Source organism: Enoplosus armatus, chromosome 21 (assembly GCF_043641665.1).
Source record: "Enoplosus armatus isolate fEnoArm2 chromosome 21, fEnoArm2.hap1, whole genome shotgun sequence".
Taxonomy (NCBI): domain Eukaryota; kingdom Metazoa; phylum Chordata; class Actinopteri; order Centrarchiformes; family Enoplosidae; genus Enoplosus; species Enoplosus armatus.
The window spans coordinates 14,062,206-14,079,999 of record NC_092200.1 but is presented as its reverse complement, the minus strand read 5'-3'; the positions used below and the strand labels follow the sequence as shown (position 1 = coordinate 14,079,999).

The 17,794-nt window shown below is 41.1% G+C and overlaps 1 protein-coding gene across 1 annotated transcript; it reads left to right on the top strand.

The window, feature by feature from the left end:
• The first annotated feature begins 1,996 nt into the window (after window positions 1-1,996).
• Window positions 1,997-16,162, top strand: LOC139304510 (mucin-2). Its single transcript, XM_070928448.1, has 5 exons — window positions 1,997-2,017; window positions 6,767-6,885; window positions 7,036-7,192; window positions 9,321-9,366; window positions 9,988-16,162. The coding sequence occupies exon 5, from the start codon at window positions 10,300-10,302 to the stop codon at window positions 15,310-15,312; it is 5,013 nt and encodes a 1,670-aa protein (XP_070784549.1). The 5' UTR covers window positions 1,997-2,017; window positions 6,767-6,885; window positions 7,036-7,192; window positions 9,321-9,366; window positions 9,988-10,299; the 3' UTR covers window positions 15,313-16,162.
• Window positions 16,163-17,794: the final 1,632 nt, after the last annotated feature.

The following is a 17,794-nucleotide window of genomic DNA, read 5'->3' as shown; positions in this document are numbered from 1 at the left end:
TTTATAGGCCTCTTTTTATCCATCCAAATGATACCAATTTATCTCTCCAATGTCTTTTACCTTGTAACAATTAGACTCTCATTAAGTGTCAGTATTTGTAAGTCACAATAATGAAACATGTAGGTTAATATCTGGTGATTTGTGGAATAGCCTGAGAGGATAACTGACATTTCATTGCTCAAACTCCAGGTGAATTAATTCACTCAAGGACATGGTCACTATTTTAAGTCTGTCTGAAAGCAATAGTCAGGTGCCATATGAACATTCAGAGAGTTATTGGTCACTGGAATTATTTCTCCTGTTCATTCCTCTCCCATTGTGCTTTCAATGTAAGTCAATGGGGGACAAAAATCTACAGTCCTCGCTCTGAGCAAAAAAAGTGTATTCCAAAGTGTATCTGAAGCTAATGTGGGGCTAATATGAACAGGAGGAATGTGAACATACAGTATGAGCATGTGAGTACTGTTTTAAGACAGACTGGAACTATTCTATGGAAAAGTCCCTCTTGTTGTCTACTGATTGGATCAATGTATGGCAACTCATTTAGTCATTCTGGATTATTTAGATGAATTTTTAGTATTTTTCAAGACATCCAAGTTTTTTTTTAGAATTAATAATTTAGTTATTTTTAATATGAATATTGGCTTTGCCCTGTAGACTTGTTGTTTTATACAGTCAGGTTTAGCCTACATTTCCATCCAGTGTAGGTGTGTTATTGAGAGACACAAAGACTAACAGCAAGATACCAAAACAGGAGATTGTTGTCCAGCTCGAGCTGCCCTGTTCAGTTATTTGATGTCCTCTGCTGCAATGTGACAGCATCGAGTAGATGCAAACTGTACAATTCCTGGCTAAATTCATAGTCTTCATTTCTTGGAAGGTTATAGGCAAGGACCACATTAACTAGGCCTATTACAGATTTGCAGATACTTTCGGTTTTGCTGCTCCAATTATGTTAACATGATGTTACTATTATGTTGTTTTTTCACTTTGATTTTAGCCCTAACAAGGCTCCCTGCATTGCAGACAAGTTCAAGGAGAAAATTCCTTCTTTACAGGAGATACTTTCAGCAGAAATGAAAGTAACTGTCAGAACAGGAAGAGGGCACTGTTCTTCCTGCAGGAACTCAGCCAAAGCTGTCAAGAGTTTCTGGCTAGTGGTGGAGGGTGTGGAAGTCTGATGAACAACAAAACCTACAACATGTTTGTCCATGTTTTGTAAAGGAAAAGAGAAAATTATGAGGAACACAAACTCAAGCAGAGTTCGCTAGAATGACGCACCACTTATCAAAATCAAAATTACAAACAAATCTGTGCATAGCCTCCCTCTCTTAACCTCGAACATGTTGGCACTGCTGACCATGGGATTATGAGGAATTGTTGGACTCAATTGAATCTGAGAGCATTTTATTTGCTTTGAGATTATGATTGGTGTATCGTGATCAATGTTGATAGTCATTGTAGTTTTGTATGACATGTTTGTATCAAGGTTTTGTACAAAACAAATCTGCAAAAACATGTAGGCCCTCTCTCTCTCTCTCTCTCTCTCTCTCTCTCTCTCTCTCTCTCCTGCATTTCCTGTCTCTCTCCAGCTTTCATAATCACAATAAAGCAGAAATGCCACTCAAAAAAAAGGTCTGGGAGTTTGTCTTGTGTCCTGAGAAGGCAATGACCGAGGGGGAAACTTGACTGGAAAGGGACGCAGCCAGTAGTAACTGCATGGTTGCACTTGTCCCGCCGCTCATCTGTCTGACAGGAGGTGTTGAACTTTCACCTCCACCGTGACACTGACATCAGCGGATGCTTGTCCTGTTCACAGGTCCGTTGCTGTGAATTCCACACCACATTTTTTAAGATGCATTGTCTCGTCAGCCTGAATACTGAAGGTTTACTGAACCGGTTAAAATAGGATGTCAACAAGTGACGCAGGAGAGTTGGAGCTCAGAGTTGTTGTAGGAGGAGAGACAGCTACGCCTCTGTGCAGGACAGCACGAGCAACACGGACTACAACTGCACGGTAGGTTAAAGTGTCTTTAAAGGCCATTTCAACAACGAGTTTGTTATTATCCCGTATTTACTGTGCTTCCAAACGACCTGTTCAATGTTGATACGCACTTTTTATGTCTCTGTTTGCTTGCTGGAGACTTTCGTTTTAGCCGCGATGCGAGTCCAGCGCTCTATCTCTTGAAGAGAGAGAAACCCACGCCGAACTGTTTGTATAAATATGTATATTTAATGTTGCAACGCGTGTCTTGAAACATATATGTATCTCACAGCCAAACGAAAACGTCTCACGATTCATGACCTGATTTAAGTAAATTCGGCGCTAAACTATTCCATTAATTTAACATCGTACATTTGGTTTACAGCTCGACACTGTCCACCATACTGTATTTGACGGGTGAAGGAGGTGGGAGTAACTTTTGAAGAGAGTCGATTTTTTTACTCAACTGTGTTTTATATGCATTTATGGATAAATGTAGATGTCCTGTGGATGAAAAGCAGCCGCTAACGGTTCGTATTAAACTTGTGTTCTCCTTGGTCTTGGCTTTTGCAAATTGCCAGATTTTTGAAGAAGGTCACGCTCGTCATAAAACGTGACGTACTGGGCTCGTGTTGACTTTCCTGAGGCTGAATATAGGAAATATCCAAGCAGATTCTGAATGTAGGTTTTTGGACTTAATGCCGTAGTATTATGTTTTATGTATACATTTATTTTGTATCCAGTTTTATTCCTAACGTGCATACCTGAGCCTAAATTTGTATGGCTGTATGCATGTGTCATACACTTAACTAACACCGTAATCTGTAAACCAGCATCATCAGGTTGATGTATTTTAGAGCAGTTCAGCTTCAATGGTTTAGCAGGCGGGCTCATACATGCACATCCAGGCTCATACATGCACATCCAGGCCTGCAGATTAACAGTTCCTACCATGGACACACAGTGCTGTTGTCTGTGCATGTCCAGCACTCTACCTCTGTTCATTATCTGCACATCCTCCTGCTAATACCCTGTAAACCTATCTAATGTATACCCATCTATAGGCTCAAAGATAAACAGCTCTCCTGGAAATCTGACAGGCACTGAAGGTGTGGCAGCAAACAGAACAAGTCTCACTTTGTACTGGCCACCTTTTGTTGCCACAGATGTAGTCATTGCAAAGTCATTAAGTTCTCTTTGGATGAATCTTAAAAAGAAACTTAGGGTGTAAATCATTGGCAGTAGTTGGAACATTACATGCGTTTGTCTGTGGTGAGTACACACCCACACTTTGGTTCAGGCTGGATCCTTGTGGTTATGTAAGTGTTAGCTGGCAGATATGGGCACACACACCCACAGGGAGGCTGCCCTCAAGTGAAGAATACACCAACATACTTGTATGAGACACACTGCACATAATGGAGCTGCCCAAAGAGCCCTTTCAAAGATAACAATTAGTCATCAGCTCGCAAACCATCAAAACAAACTGGGACACATGTCACATGTTCACACAGTCCAGATAACATGCATGTTACATGGCTGCAGCGCTGACAGGAGGATGCAGGTCCTTCATGTTGTGTCAACACAGGAGAAGCCTAAGCTTGTTTTTACTATTGCAATAACATTTAAAAAACATTAAATGAAATCTAAATAATAGTGTCATTTCACCCTAGTCCACATGTAGAGTAAGGCTGCAACCAACAATTATGTTCTTTATCAATTAATCTGTTCATTCTTTTTTTCAAGTAATTGTCATGTCTATAAAATTATTGAAACTCAAGAAAAATGGCCATTATAATTTCCCAGAATTCTTTGCTTGAAAATCTTTGCTTGACTGACTCACAATCTGAAACTCAAAGACAGACAATTAACAATGATATAAAATGAAGAAAGGCACACAATCCTCACATTTGAGTATATGTGTGACATTCTTTTGTTTAATTTAAACCATTAATGGATTATCAAAATTGTTGTTGATTTATTGCCATTGTTGTTGCCATGATCAGTTGAGGATACTTGTACTGCAGAAGTTTCTTTGGCAGTTACAAGGCGGTGCCTGAAAAGATTGTGGCTACTCCACTCTCTGCTAAATGAAAAAAATGAAATTATGATTAGAAAAAATAGAGAGAGCTGAAATTATTGGTCAGTTCATTGATTAGCAGAAAATTAATTGGCAAAATCTTTGATTATCAATTAATCATTTAAGTAATTTTTTAAAGCAAAAATGCCAAAATTTACTAGTTCCAGTTTCTCCAATCTAAAAATATTTGCTGGTTTGCTTTGATTTCTGTGATGGTAAATCAAATCTCGTTGGGTTTTGGACTGTTGGTCAGACAAATGAAACAATTTGAGTATGTCAACTTGGATTCTGAGAAATTGTGGCAGGTATTTTTATAGACCAAACGATTCACTGATAATGAGAATAGTCCTTTGATGCAGCCCTAAAACTATGTAAAAACATGCACATATTTATGTTCAGGAGTAAAATCAGCACACAAATAGAAACAAGTGAAGCTGATCTTTACAATTGTCATAATAACCAGCAATCTTTCAGCTACGATAGGCTGACTGCGCAGGGCATGCATCAGTTTCCCACCAACCTGAGTTCTTTGTAACAAGTGTTGCAGTTGAAATTGTGGAAAAAGTGTTATCCAAACTTACAGAAAAATCTATAAGGATAGCTAAAAGTAAGGCTGAAACTAATAAATAAATATTTTCAATACCAATAGCTGATTATTTTCTCGATCAATAGATTTATAGATTTGGTTTATACAATTTCAGGAAATAATGATGCCCATTACAATTTCCCAGAGCCCAAGTTGACATTTAAATAGCTTGTTTTGAGAGGACATTTTTCCTTTTAAAAATTACTTTAAACAATGAATCAATTATCAAAATTGTTTCGGCCAGTCGTCTGGTCAATTAATCGAGTAATCCTTTCAGCTCTAAGTTAAGTGATAAAAGTGATAATAATAATAATGAAAACAATCGTTACTAGTTGCATCCGTACTGTCCATCAGTTCCATGAATGTCATGCGTTCTATGGAGGTCCATCACCCAAAAAACTTTCTGAACCACTGGACTACACCATTAATCAAATAATCGTCTCAGCAATACTGTAAATTTCTTGTGATTGCAGTAGGACTGCAACTAACGATTATTTTCATTATCGATTAATCTGCAGATTATTGTCACGATTCATCGATTTATCATTTAGTCTATAAAATGTCAAAAGATTGTGAAAAATGCTCATCACAACTTCCCAGAGCCCAAAGAGAGTTTCAAATTGCTTCATTTGTCCAACCAACAGTCCAAAACCCAAAGACTCTTCATTTACTAACATAAATGACAAAGAAAAGCAGCAAATCCTCACATTTAAGAAGCTGGAATTAGCAAACATTTTACATTTTTGCTTGAAAAATTACTGAAACGATTACTTGATTATCAAAATAGGTGGACAAAACGAGAGGTGAACATGTAGCTACAGGTGTATCAAATGATGTGTAGCGTGAATTATACTGTTTCAGTTTGTGTCTAAACAACAGCCCCTGATGCTCCAACATTACAGGCCTATCTCTTACCGGTTAAACTATCCAAACATGGTTTCCTACTGGTTTACAAGCACTAATATTGCTGTGATGTGACATGATTTCTTCTTTTGCCTCCGGGAGAAGTAGGATTAAAAACACTCGGTACCATCCACATGGAAGGCGTGTTGGCTTTGGCACCGAAGTAGCCGTTGAAGCGCATGAAGATCTCACTCCCTCCTCATATTTCTCTTTCATGTCGTGTCATGTCAGGCTTTTATAATGGCTTGGAGATTAACCTCTAATGAGGCCAGCGAGGCTCCCCTGAAGGCAAGGTGGATAGGGAGAGGTAGAGATGGTCCATGTTATTAAAAAAGGTTGAGAAAAAAATCAAAGTGCTTCACTTTGTGATCACATGAAGCACTGCATGTTACATCAAGACTCTGGATTCTAAGTAGGGATTTCCATTAACTTATAAACTGCTGAATCTGATTAAAAAGGGAGAATGTCCTGTGACAGATAATTTCTGTCATTTAATTGTTTATGTTTAACGAACAAAGGTTGCAGTGGCACGGTACGTTAATATTCAGATCAACGCCTCATCTTTGTTCTTGTGTCATCATCGTGCTTGGCAGTTGGCAGTCACTAGCGTGGGTTCAGCGTTGGGTTGCAGCAGCAAATGTGCATATGCATGTTTTAGTGACTGTGTGAGTGGGTGTGTTAGCTCTGTGCTCTGGTTGTAAGAGAAAGTGTGGAGTGAGCAGAGTCGAATTGTTATATAACCACTGCTTATCAGTCCAGCGCTGCTGATCTGATCAGATGAGGGAAGCATGGCTGTTTGGTTTTCCTTCAATAAACCTCGAGCACGAATTTTAATTTTTTATGAATTAGATAACAAGAGAAAGGGAATAGTGTACGCAATTCAGCATAAAAGGTTAAGAGATGCTTGCGACTAGAGATTAAATGATTCATTGGTAACTTTCACTGGTTCCAGCTTTTCAAATCTGAGGTTGAAATTTGATGCTTTTCTTTGTAATATAAATAAAAGTAAATATCAGTAAACTGAATGTCGAATGTCACCTTGGGCTCTAGCAATATATAATGGGAATTTTTCACTATTTATGACATTCTATAGAAAAAAGATAGTGTTACTGTGCAGAATTTAATTGAGGCACGATACAGCCCGATCATGGCTGGAACCAGCAAATCTTTTACATTTTTGCATGAGTAAAAGGATTGTTTTTACTTTTTGTAGAGAACAGCGGGATGAAACATTCGGTGAAAGGTTCAAGCAGGAGAATCATCATGATGATGAAACCCCAACTGGACAGCAGTCTCACCAACCAGCCGTCCGACAGGAAGAAACACGCAAAGGTGACATGCAGACACACATCAGACACATTTGCGCACAACATTTAAGATCCAAGAATTAGGTTAGTACACTTCAATAATCTATATAGCCTCAATTATTTGAATTTACAGCAGTGACAAATAAAATAATCCCCTATTCTGAATCCATTACAGCACTAGAGAGTGCTCATTGTGGTGATTCAAAGGTCCAGACCCAGAAGCCAAACGGACCCAGATTCACCTCCTGCCTCTTCCTCAGAATCTCCGATAATCTAGGCTTTAACAACCCAGAGCTAAGACTCAAGAAGAATTTAGACCCCTGTCTACACAGGTAAGCAAGGAAAGGAATACATTTACCCTGAGACAAGTATTAATGAAATTCGGTGCTGATCACAGACTCATTAATATATTCTGCCTCCTGGTCTATAGTTTGCGGAATAACAGAGTAGCCCTGTGTAAGGTCTTCAGAACAACTTAAAATCATTGAGACATGGGTTTAGAGAAGTGCTTACATTCAACAGGGACTTTGGGTCATACAAGCTCAATAGCATCATGCTGCTCCTGCACCGTCCCATTTAACTTCATCTGTCAAGTATTCTTGTAACCATGTTGAGAAGATATTTAAGGCCATAAGGGGAAGCATGGCATGGTCCATGACAATGTTTTGTGCCAATATCACATTGACATGATATGTACTTGGTTCAAAGAGACCTAATGTGCCATTAAAACTTTAATTTAATTACACATAGTCATTCTATACTGTTGACACATTATAGTGCAGCAGAATTCATTTCATTTTCATTCTTTATCAGCTCTGGCAGTTTTTTCATCTATTGGTCCAGTTTGCTTTTCATGTACAGTATCCACTGTAGATCATTAGCTCATTTTGTTGTAAGCAAACAGGATTAGAAGCTATCACTGTCTTCTTCTCTGTTGTTTTTGTCAGTCCTCTTCAAGGTTTGACCAGTTGTGTCTCCCGAGGTATCCTTCTGTGCATCACTGCTAACCTGATTTGTGATTTACATTATGTTTTCATCAGCTGCTTGTTAACTTGAATGGCATTCCCTAAACTAAACAACAATGGGGTGTTTTCTCTTTATGTCTGTCTTCATCATAATTGGCAAATACAAGTCCCAGGAGCTGTTTCTGAGGTCCGAACTAGGTACATCTGGCACTAATTGTTGAAACATGATCAGAGTCACTGAAATCACAAGCCGTCTCCAACATTTAGTCAAACAGTAACTGAATCACTGAACCCTGTCTGCATGCATAAGCCTGTGATGTACTATCAGGAAGAGTCAGCTCGTTATATACACAAGGAAGTGCACCAAATTATGTGACCCCAGAGAGTAGGTTAGACATTATTGTGTTTGTGTGTCGATGAGTTAACAGTATATACATATTTGTTTGCATTTTAATGTAACAGTGCATGTCATGGTATCCAGCATAGGAAGATAAGAAGCTCTTACCGCCCTTTCAGGAAGCCTGACTTTATCGTCCTTACCTTCCTCATCACAAATCATCTACCTGTCGGTTAGTTTTTGTGAGACAGCACTTTCTCAAGTCAGCAATTCAAGAAAATTAGAGGTCATTTTAGGTTAGACTTAATATTTAACTATATTTAACTCTTTCTTTGTTACAGTAATTGCTTTCTAGCTTGTGTGTGGTGGATGTGGTTTGTATAAGTATGTGCTGCATATTTTCCTTGAGCATATTTGCATGCCTATGTGTGATGCAATTTGTGCCAGAGATTACAATAGCCTTGTCAATAGAGGTCATTGATCTCACTGGCTTTATTGGTTCAAGAGAGAACACACCCCTTTAACTGTCTGTCCGCCACCTGCCGTCTTTTCATACCATCCAACATGACCTTATATAGACATTTTGTACTGAGTGTATGATCTTGTGTGTGTACAGTACACACGTGTGATCCATGTGCTACCATGTCCGATATAAAAATATCTTGTAAGTGCTTCATAAATGCTTATGAGGTGTGATTATAGTGCACATGTGACCGTGAGAAAACTGTTTATTAGAGAGGGAGAGAGAGTGACAGAAGAGAGGAATGCTGACCATCTTGTCGATCAGCATTTCTGTGGCGAATGTCAGACATCTAATCCCCAAAATATTTCACGCAAAAACATTACAGTATAGAATACAGGAAGACAGGCTGTGTCCATGTGAAGTGTGATTTCTTTTGAAAGCAAACTATATCCATCATATCAGAGATGTGTGACTTTTTTAAGGGAATTCAGCAGCTGCCCAGTGTGCCAGAAAACTGATATACTGGTCTAACCTTAGTCAGTATTCTTCTCATATTTCATGTAGGGTAACCATAACATTTTGTGCATGCTGTACATTATGTCCAATCTACAGTTACACCTGTCTACAGCTACAGGTGCAATCCTAACTAGTATGCCTACTGGTTTTTATGTCTTCTCTCTCTCCTGTTCTGCCAGTTTAACTGAAACACAGAAGGCTGAGATTGAGAACAGCAGCTGTCGGGTAAGAATATGCCACAATCTTGATCATTAAAATCACAATGTTTTAGGACTCGTGCTGTAATCATTACAATGTAAAATACCCTCAAACAAATGTTAAATTGCACCTTTCATTCCCATTTAATTCAAAATATTCACAACCAATCAATACTTATATGATCTAATTTAAGGCAACAAGTTCAAAGCCACTAAAGGTTTTTGAAAACCACATGAAGTAGTTATCTTTGAAAACATCACAATAAATGACATTTCATACTCTTGTAAACATCTGAGAGTGATTGTTATTCTAAGTTCGAAGGGGCAGTGTGTGCGTGTGTGTGTGTGTCATTGGAAATCTCTCATGTCTTTCAAAATAACCTGTTTGTCAAGGCATGAATCTCTTAAATAGCTACACCATGGGAAGCTTTAGCAAAGCTCTGGCTTCTGCTAGCACACAATTTGCCAGAAAATTTGTGGGGGATATTGTTCGGTCATATGAATTGTTAGATAGCAAATGTGTAACTAACCCTAACATCACATTTATTTCGAAACCCACATTTCTAATGCAGATTCCAGATGTTTGGCGAATAAAAAAAAATTGTATACAATATCTGGTCACTTGGAGTAATCTTTCTTCTTTTAACAGGTTAATGAACAAACGTCACCACCAGACACCTCAATAAAGGTAACCAGTGAGACTCCATTATCTGAAAGGATACCATTTCCAGTAAAAAAGAGAGAAGAGGTTATTGCAGTTGTTTGCAATGAACTGGAGACTACCAGGGACTTGAGTATTACCCACAGTTTCTCAAATGGGGAGTCTGGCTTGCACGTACTTTCATGTGTGTCACAACCAAGGACTGGCACTAGCTCAGTTGAGGTAGAAGAAGATATAAAAGACCATACAAAACTTGAGAAACAAACTGATCTTGTGGAACTATCCAACCCTACTAGAGCCATGTTGTCTTCCACTGTGGTAACAGTTCTTGCCCCACACTGGAGTGGCAGACTAAGACGTACCAAAAGATTTGAGGGAACTGCCATTTCAGAAGCCCAGGGGAATTTACGAGATGTGACAAACACTGCAGCAAACCATACTCCTGAACGCTTTCAGGAGACTGTGGACAGGTCATTGACAGATGGATCGCAAGCCCAATTAAGAGTGCCATTTTTGGGTACCAGGAGGAATACAGTGGGCTGGTCAACTGAGAGTGGTCCTGCAAGCTTGGGCTATGAATCTAAGAGGAAAATGATTCAAACTGTCTCTTTGGATGTAAACTCTGGAAGGATGGAAAAAAGAAAAGTAGATACAGGTGCTTTAAGCCCTGTATCCACAACTGCATCTCCCATGTCACCCCTCTCTCCCATGTCACCCCTGTCTCCTGTGTCACCCCTCTCAAATGAACAAAGGCAGAATCCACAAACTGGTCATCAAGGAGGACTGTCATCTTTAAGCTCAAAACCAACAACCAGCAGTCTACTTCTGTCTTTAAGGAGATTCAACTCAAATGGCAGGAACTCTAATGCAGCCTCCACCCTCTCTGAGATAAACCCTTCGCCTCTAAGCAGTTCTCCAAGTGATCTAGATGGAAGATTTTTCACAACACACCTTTCTCAATCCTTTCACAATACTAATGAGCAAGAGAGACCAAAGCCCCTACACACTCCAACATCCATTTCTTATAGAACTGAAACTGTGCCTTTCCTTTCCCCATCATCCTCCAGTCACAGAGAAAGGAACATATTTGAAACGCGCTTCTTTTCAGCTTCACCCATAAACAAAGACACAGTGGACACACCCTTCACCCAACAACCTCAAACAATAAATAGGACCCAGCCTAGTCTTTCATGTTCCAAACAGGCATTTCTAAGTAGAGGACCATCAGAGATGCAACAGAAATTCAGGGGTTCAGACAAAAGTACAAACCTACTCTTAGAGAGCTCCATCGCTTCACCCAGACATTCCCCACATGATCACTCTGCCCTCCTGAAAACCCATTCCCTCCCTAGAAGGACCACCCTGACATCCACTTCCTGGTGGAAACAAGTTACCCAAGAAGGCAGTTCCCCTCTAATGCTCAATGATACAACAAACATCAAAGACAAGCCAAACACACCCTTAGCTCCACCCTGTAATGATAATAGTGACTTGGCCTCTCCAAGTCTGACTGACAACAAAAGATTTAGTAGCCAAATTCCCAATAACAGAGACAACACTAACACAACAGAGTCAGTTCGCAAAGGTAACATGAACCTTGTTATGAAGACACAGGGAGGAGCACACAACCTCAAACAAAGAAATATTGAGGATTTACCTGACCACGAATCAGACAGGCTTGTCAAACAACAATATGGCTCAAATTTAAACAACAGAGAACCACAAAAGCCTCATAGTTTGCCCGATGTTTTGTCCAGTTCTAAAATTAGCAGAGCTACAGTGCAAACAACACTGAGTCACCCTAAAGATCTCAGCAAGCATGATGTAAGTAATAGTTCATTTACAGCGAATGTAACTGAATTACCACCTACTTTGCTAAATCCCAAGATCTCAAATCCCACTGAGAGCAGCAGCAAATACAATAATAATCATTGTGCATCCAAAACTAACAGCACCCCTGTATCTCCTCACAACAAGGATTCTCAAAAGTTTACCAAGCCATCTCTTTCTCTTGGTACCACCAACACTCTCAATGGTCAAGCTCTTACCTCTAAAACTGCCTCTGTTCTTCCCCTAACCCCAAACACTAGTTCCTCCTTTCACTCTCATCCAGTTGCTTTACAGACCAATATTCATGCTTCATCATACACTGGCTCTTCTTCCCAAACACCCAAATTCACCAACACAGCAGATGCCACACCTCTTGGCTTTGAAAGAAGCTATGCTTCCGTTCCCAAGCCTTACCACCCTAAAACTGTGTCCAGCCTGATTCCCTCAGGCAATGCTTTCTCTAAAACAAAGTACAGTCCTGTATCCACTGCTTCAACCCAATCTTCCTCTACCACTGGCAGCCATCCTGCAGCCACAATTGCCCCCAGCCCATCATCTCCCAGCACTATCACCATTTCCTCTCTCTTAACCCCCCCTGCCACCCCTATCATTACCAGCCCCAACTACTCAGATACTTCCAGTCCTAAGGAAGGGAATACATTCTCAAGCAGCCTAGAAACAGACCCAAAGAAACTGCACCCCCATGTACAGAGAAAGACAGTGAGACGAGTAACATGGGAGGACTCAGTGGATCTGCAGCATTCTGAGCCCATCACAGTTGAGAAGCCAGAGCCATCTCAAGTCCCAACAAGCCCTCCATCTCCCTCCAGATCCCCGCGAAGCATTAAAGCTCCATCCATCTTTTCCTTTCTAAGATCAAGCAGTCCTACCACAAATACATCTTCTCTTTGCTCCCCTTCCCCTAAGAACTCCAGCATACAGGTGGTGAAAGGAGGGAAGCATCGATCCTTATCATCTGACTCTGCTGATTTAGCATCCAGAGAGCAAGAGAGATCTAAACAAAGACCTACTGATACTATGATCTTTGATCAGGTAAGACGGGACTTAACCTCTTCCAGACAGGAGAGGACACTGTCAGTGGAGTCTGGCACAGTTCAGTACCGTTCTTCTGCTCCTCTATCCCTCCCTCCTGACGTTTCAAGTGGTTATAAGCTTCGATATAGTTCCCCACCTTACTCCACTCTCATGTCTAGCAGGTCACCACATGGAGAAACTAAGACTGTAACACCCAGATCCCCCCTCTTCCAACAACCCTCACAGTCAAATTATACCCCACATCTTTCCATACATACTGACCCAGTTGCAGCCAGGACTGTACTCATGTCCAAACCCCCCCTTTCACCTATCAGCCTACCACAACCCCTGTCTTTGCCTTTCCAAAACAAAACTGCCACCCGAGATGGTTCAGTGTCTGGGTTTTCAGAAAGTGATCAAGACAACAATAACCACGGCAAGAACAGCCAAGATTACCAGAATGGCCAGATATTACTTGTCGACAACAGAGTTCATATCAGCTCACAGTCTCTTCAGGGTGATAAGGCACACAACTCCCCCTCAACATGTGTAACTGAGACTCTGGTTTACGGTATTAAATCTAAAGTTGATACAGCTACAGCTGTCCCAAAGAACACCACACCTAAAGCTTTACAACGTACCGCAAACACACTGATTTCTGTGGAGACCAACTTAAGTCAAAAGTTACACACAGTGCAAAGCAAGGAAGCCGCAGGTGGACCTTGCTGTCATTCAGATCAGAGTTCCAGTGCTAGCAGCTCAACAGAGAGTCAACCCCCTGATGATGAACGCTCTAACAGAAGAATGAAAAAGAGTGTACTGGGTAAAAGCAGATTTTTTTCAGTGGAGAGTAGCAATGAACAAAGCCCAAAGAGAAGCCGATTTGCACTGACGAAGAGTGTCAGCACACCAAACTCCAGTTTATCAAGGTCAGAGTCAGAGAGGGCCAACAAGACTAATAACAAAATGGACCAGGTCCTTAACAAACTGAGACAAACATTCAGCACTAGACGGTCTGATGATGATATATTGTTTCCATGGAAATGGAAGCGAACCTCCCAAGCACCTTCTGTTAGTGGATCAAGTGACGTCAGCAATGTTAGTGATATCACTGTTGAGAGTACCAAAACACTAGAGGAGCAAGAGCAGGAGAAAATTATGTTGCTGAAGGACAATGAAAAGGGAACAGAGGGTACGAATAGATGGACACAAAACAGATACACTCTTGTACCACCCTCATCTTCTGGGAGCGCAATGGCAGGAGATAAGTTTTGCATTTGGTCAGACCAGTCAACTCCAGAAACTGACCAAGACAAGCAAACCGCTTGTGCAGAACACATGTCTGAAAGTAAAAACCAACCTCATTTGACAATCCGTAGCCCAACAATACACCAGTTTGACTTTTACGAAGACAACAGTACCGATTATCAACCAACAAACCAGTTCTTCTCTTGTAGAGATCCCAGTCCTGGTAGGAGCCCTAACCCCTCTGCTACTCAGTTCATGAAGTCCACATCCAGCCCCAGGAGCCCCTTCTCCCCCTTCTCCTCTCTTTCCCCCCTCTCCCCATTTCCCTCACCTGATGTTACAGATGACAGTGTCTTCTACAGCCCAAAGCTACAGCGTCGCAGAGAATCCTCTTCACCATGTGAGCCAGGAGAGGGAATCAGCTTGGGTGGGTCAAGAAGAAGCCGGGCATCCACTGGTCCTCCAAGTGCAGGTCCAGGACAAGACAAGGAACGCTTGGCATCCTCCTATGCAGACTTAAAGTATGGCATTGAGCCTGGGAGGACGTTTTCTGTGAGTTCGGTACTGTCTAGTCGACCCTCAGGGCCTGGTCGCATCTCCACTGGATCCAGGTTCATGAGTGTTGGTGACCTCTCTGAATCTGCCTTGACTTGTGGAGGTACTGGCAAAGACTTTGATCAATGGTCTGTTACTCCTGACTGGACCACTGAATATGATTTCCAGCCCAGTAAGGACTGTCAAATGTCATATGTCCCCAGTGACCCTGGTAAAATGAGATCGAGATCTCTTCCTCGTTCACTGACCAAGTGCTTGGCAAATTGGAGCTCAGGAGTCTCTGCTTCTCCACCTGTAACTACCACATCCTCAAAGCCAGCCTGTCTTTGGAGCCATAACATGAACACTTGTCACTTTGCATGGGATACAGACTGTCCCCCGACCCCGCCGCCAACACCTCCCCTGTCACCAGTATCCAGACGTATGTCCAAACCTCCCAGCCTTTCCTCCCCTACCTTTCCCGGCTCATCAGGAGCACCACAGCAAGTGGACAACCAGTCCTCCAGAGGGCATTTGCCCTCCAGAGGTTATATATCCAGCCTTAGCACCTTTGAGGAGTTTTCAGACAGCAGCTCAGACACAACAACAGATGATGAATATTACTTAGAAACAGGTGAAGACGAAGAAAAAGAAACAGAATTGTAAAAGCAGAACAACTGCTTTAAGTCCTCCCTGCTTTCAAGTTGCTGTGATCCTGGACTTTATTATCTAGAAACTTCTAGAAAGGAGAGGGACATGAGAAAGAAACATCCAAGAGAAGAAATATGGGCTTAAATCTATTATGTAAGATGACCTTGTCTCCTTTTTTTTGTTTACTCTCTCATTGTCGCAAAGAGATGTGAGATCAATAGGGACAGTTGGTTGCCTGTATGATTGTTTTCTAAAGTGGTGGTTGTTGTCATGTAAAAAAGACATTAAATGAGCAAGCATGATATTATCAAGTTTAAAGATGATTATGTATGTACAGTGTACTGTATTTGACTGCAGATCTGCAATCTAGGGATATCAAACATTGTTTAACATTTATAGTTGCAGGTGCATGGCATCAGTGAGGGATGTACATCTGTGTAGTTCTTTTAATGATCAAACTACTGTGTAAGGTTATTTTAACATAAGGCTCATCTTTAGGTTTGCATTTCATCCTGCTACTTAATAAATGCTGAGGTAATGTGGATAAATGCGTTATCATGTAATATTTCATTATCTGTTTTCTGTTGTTTGAAGATTGAAATGAATTGTGGTGAATGCAAGTATAAAGCAGGTTCAAATTGTTTCCTTGCCACATTAAACAGGCAGTGTTGCTTTGAACATTTTAAAAATGTTTTGTTGAAAATGTTTTTTCTATTCTGGGATGAAATATAATCATACTGTATGTTGGAATTAACATTTGTTATCAAACATTATAAAGTACTCTATACAGTGCTTGCTCCTATTTGCACAGTGACAATCTAAAGTCTTAATATATCTTTTTTATAAATAAATGTATTATTTCCAACAAGAACTCATGTTTTTGGATTTATGTTTGTGTTAAATTAGTGTTTCCGATGAACAAGTTGGTGTCTGTGTTTCCCATCGCAGGATTTACAGTGCATCCGGAAAGTATTCACAGCGCTTCACTTTTTCCACATTTTGTTATGTTGCAGCCTTATACCAAAATGGATTAAATTCATTTTTTTCCTCAAAATTCTACACACAACACCCCATAATGACAACGTGAAAAAAGTTTTTTTGAGATTTTTGCAAATTTATTAAAAATAAAAAACCTGAGAAATCACATGTACATAAGTATTCACAGCCTTTGCTCAATACTTTGTTGATGCACCTTTGGCAGCAATTACAGCCTCAAGTCTTTTTGAATATGATGCCACAAGCTTGGCACACCTATCTTTGGGCAGTTTCACCCATTCCTCTTTGCAGCACCTCTCAAGCTCCATCAGGTTGGATGGGAAGCGTCGGTGCACAGCCATTTTCAGATCTCTCCAGAGATGTTCAATCGGATTCAAGTCTGGGCTCTGGCTGGGCCACTCAAGGACATTCACAGAGTTGTCCTGAAGCCACTCCTTTGATATCTTGGCTGTGTGCTTAGGGTCGTTGTCCTGCTGAAAGATAAACCGTCGCCCCAGTCTGAGGTCAAGAGCGCTCTGGAGCAGGTTTTCATCCAGGATGTCTCTGTACTTTGCTGCATTCATCTTTCCCTCTATCCTGACTAGTCTCCCAGTTCCTGCCGCTGAAAAACATCCCCACAGCATGATGCTGCCACCACCATGCTTCACTGTAGGGATGGTATTGGCCTGGTGATGAGCGGTGCCTGGTTTCCTCCAAACGTGACGCCTGGCATTCACACCAAAGAGTTCAATCTTTGTCTCATCAGACCAGAGAATTTTGTTTCTCATGGTCTGAGAGTCCTTCAGGTGCCTTTTGGCAAACTCCAGGTGGGCTGCTATGTGCCTTTTACTAAGGAGTGGCTTCCGTCTGGCCACTCTACCATACAGGCCTGATTGGTGGATTGCTGCAGAGATGGTTGTCCTTCTGGAAGGTTCTCCTCTCTCCACAGAGGAACTCTGGAGCTCTGACAGAGTGACCATCGGGTTCTTGGTCACCTCCCTGACTAAGGCCCTTCTCCCCCGATTACTCAGTTTAGATGGCCGGCCAGCTCTAGGAAGAGTCCTGGTGGTTCCGAACTTCTTCCACTTACGGATGATGGAGGCCACTGTGCTCATTGGGACCTTCAAAGCAGCAGAAATTTTTCTGTAACCTTCCCCAGATTTGTGCCTCGAGACAATCCTGTCTCGGAGGTCTACAGACAATTCCTTTGACTTCATGCTTGGTTTGTGCTCTGACATGCAGTCAACTGTGGGACCTTATATAGACAGGTGTGTGCCTTTCCAAATCATGTCCAATCAACTGAATTTACCACAGGTGGACTCCAATTAAGCTGCAGAAACATCTCAAGGATGATCAGTGGAAACAGGATGCACCTGAGCTCAATTTTGAGCTTCATGGCAAAGGCTGTGAATACTTATGTACATGTGATTTCTTAGTTTTTTATTTTTAATAAATTTGCAAAAATTTCAAAAAAACTTTTTTCACATTGTCATTATGGGGTGTTGTGTGTAGAATTTTGAGG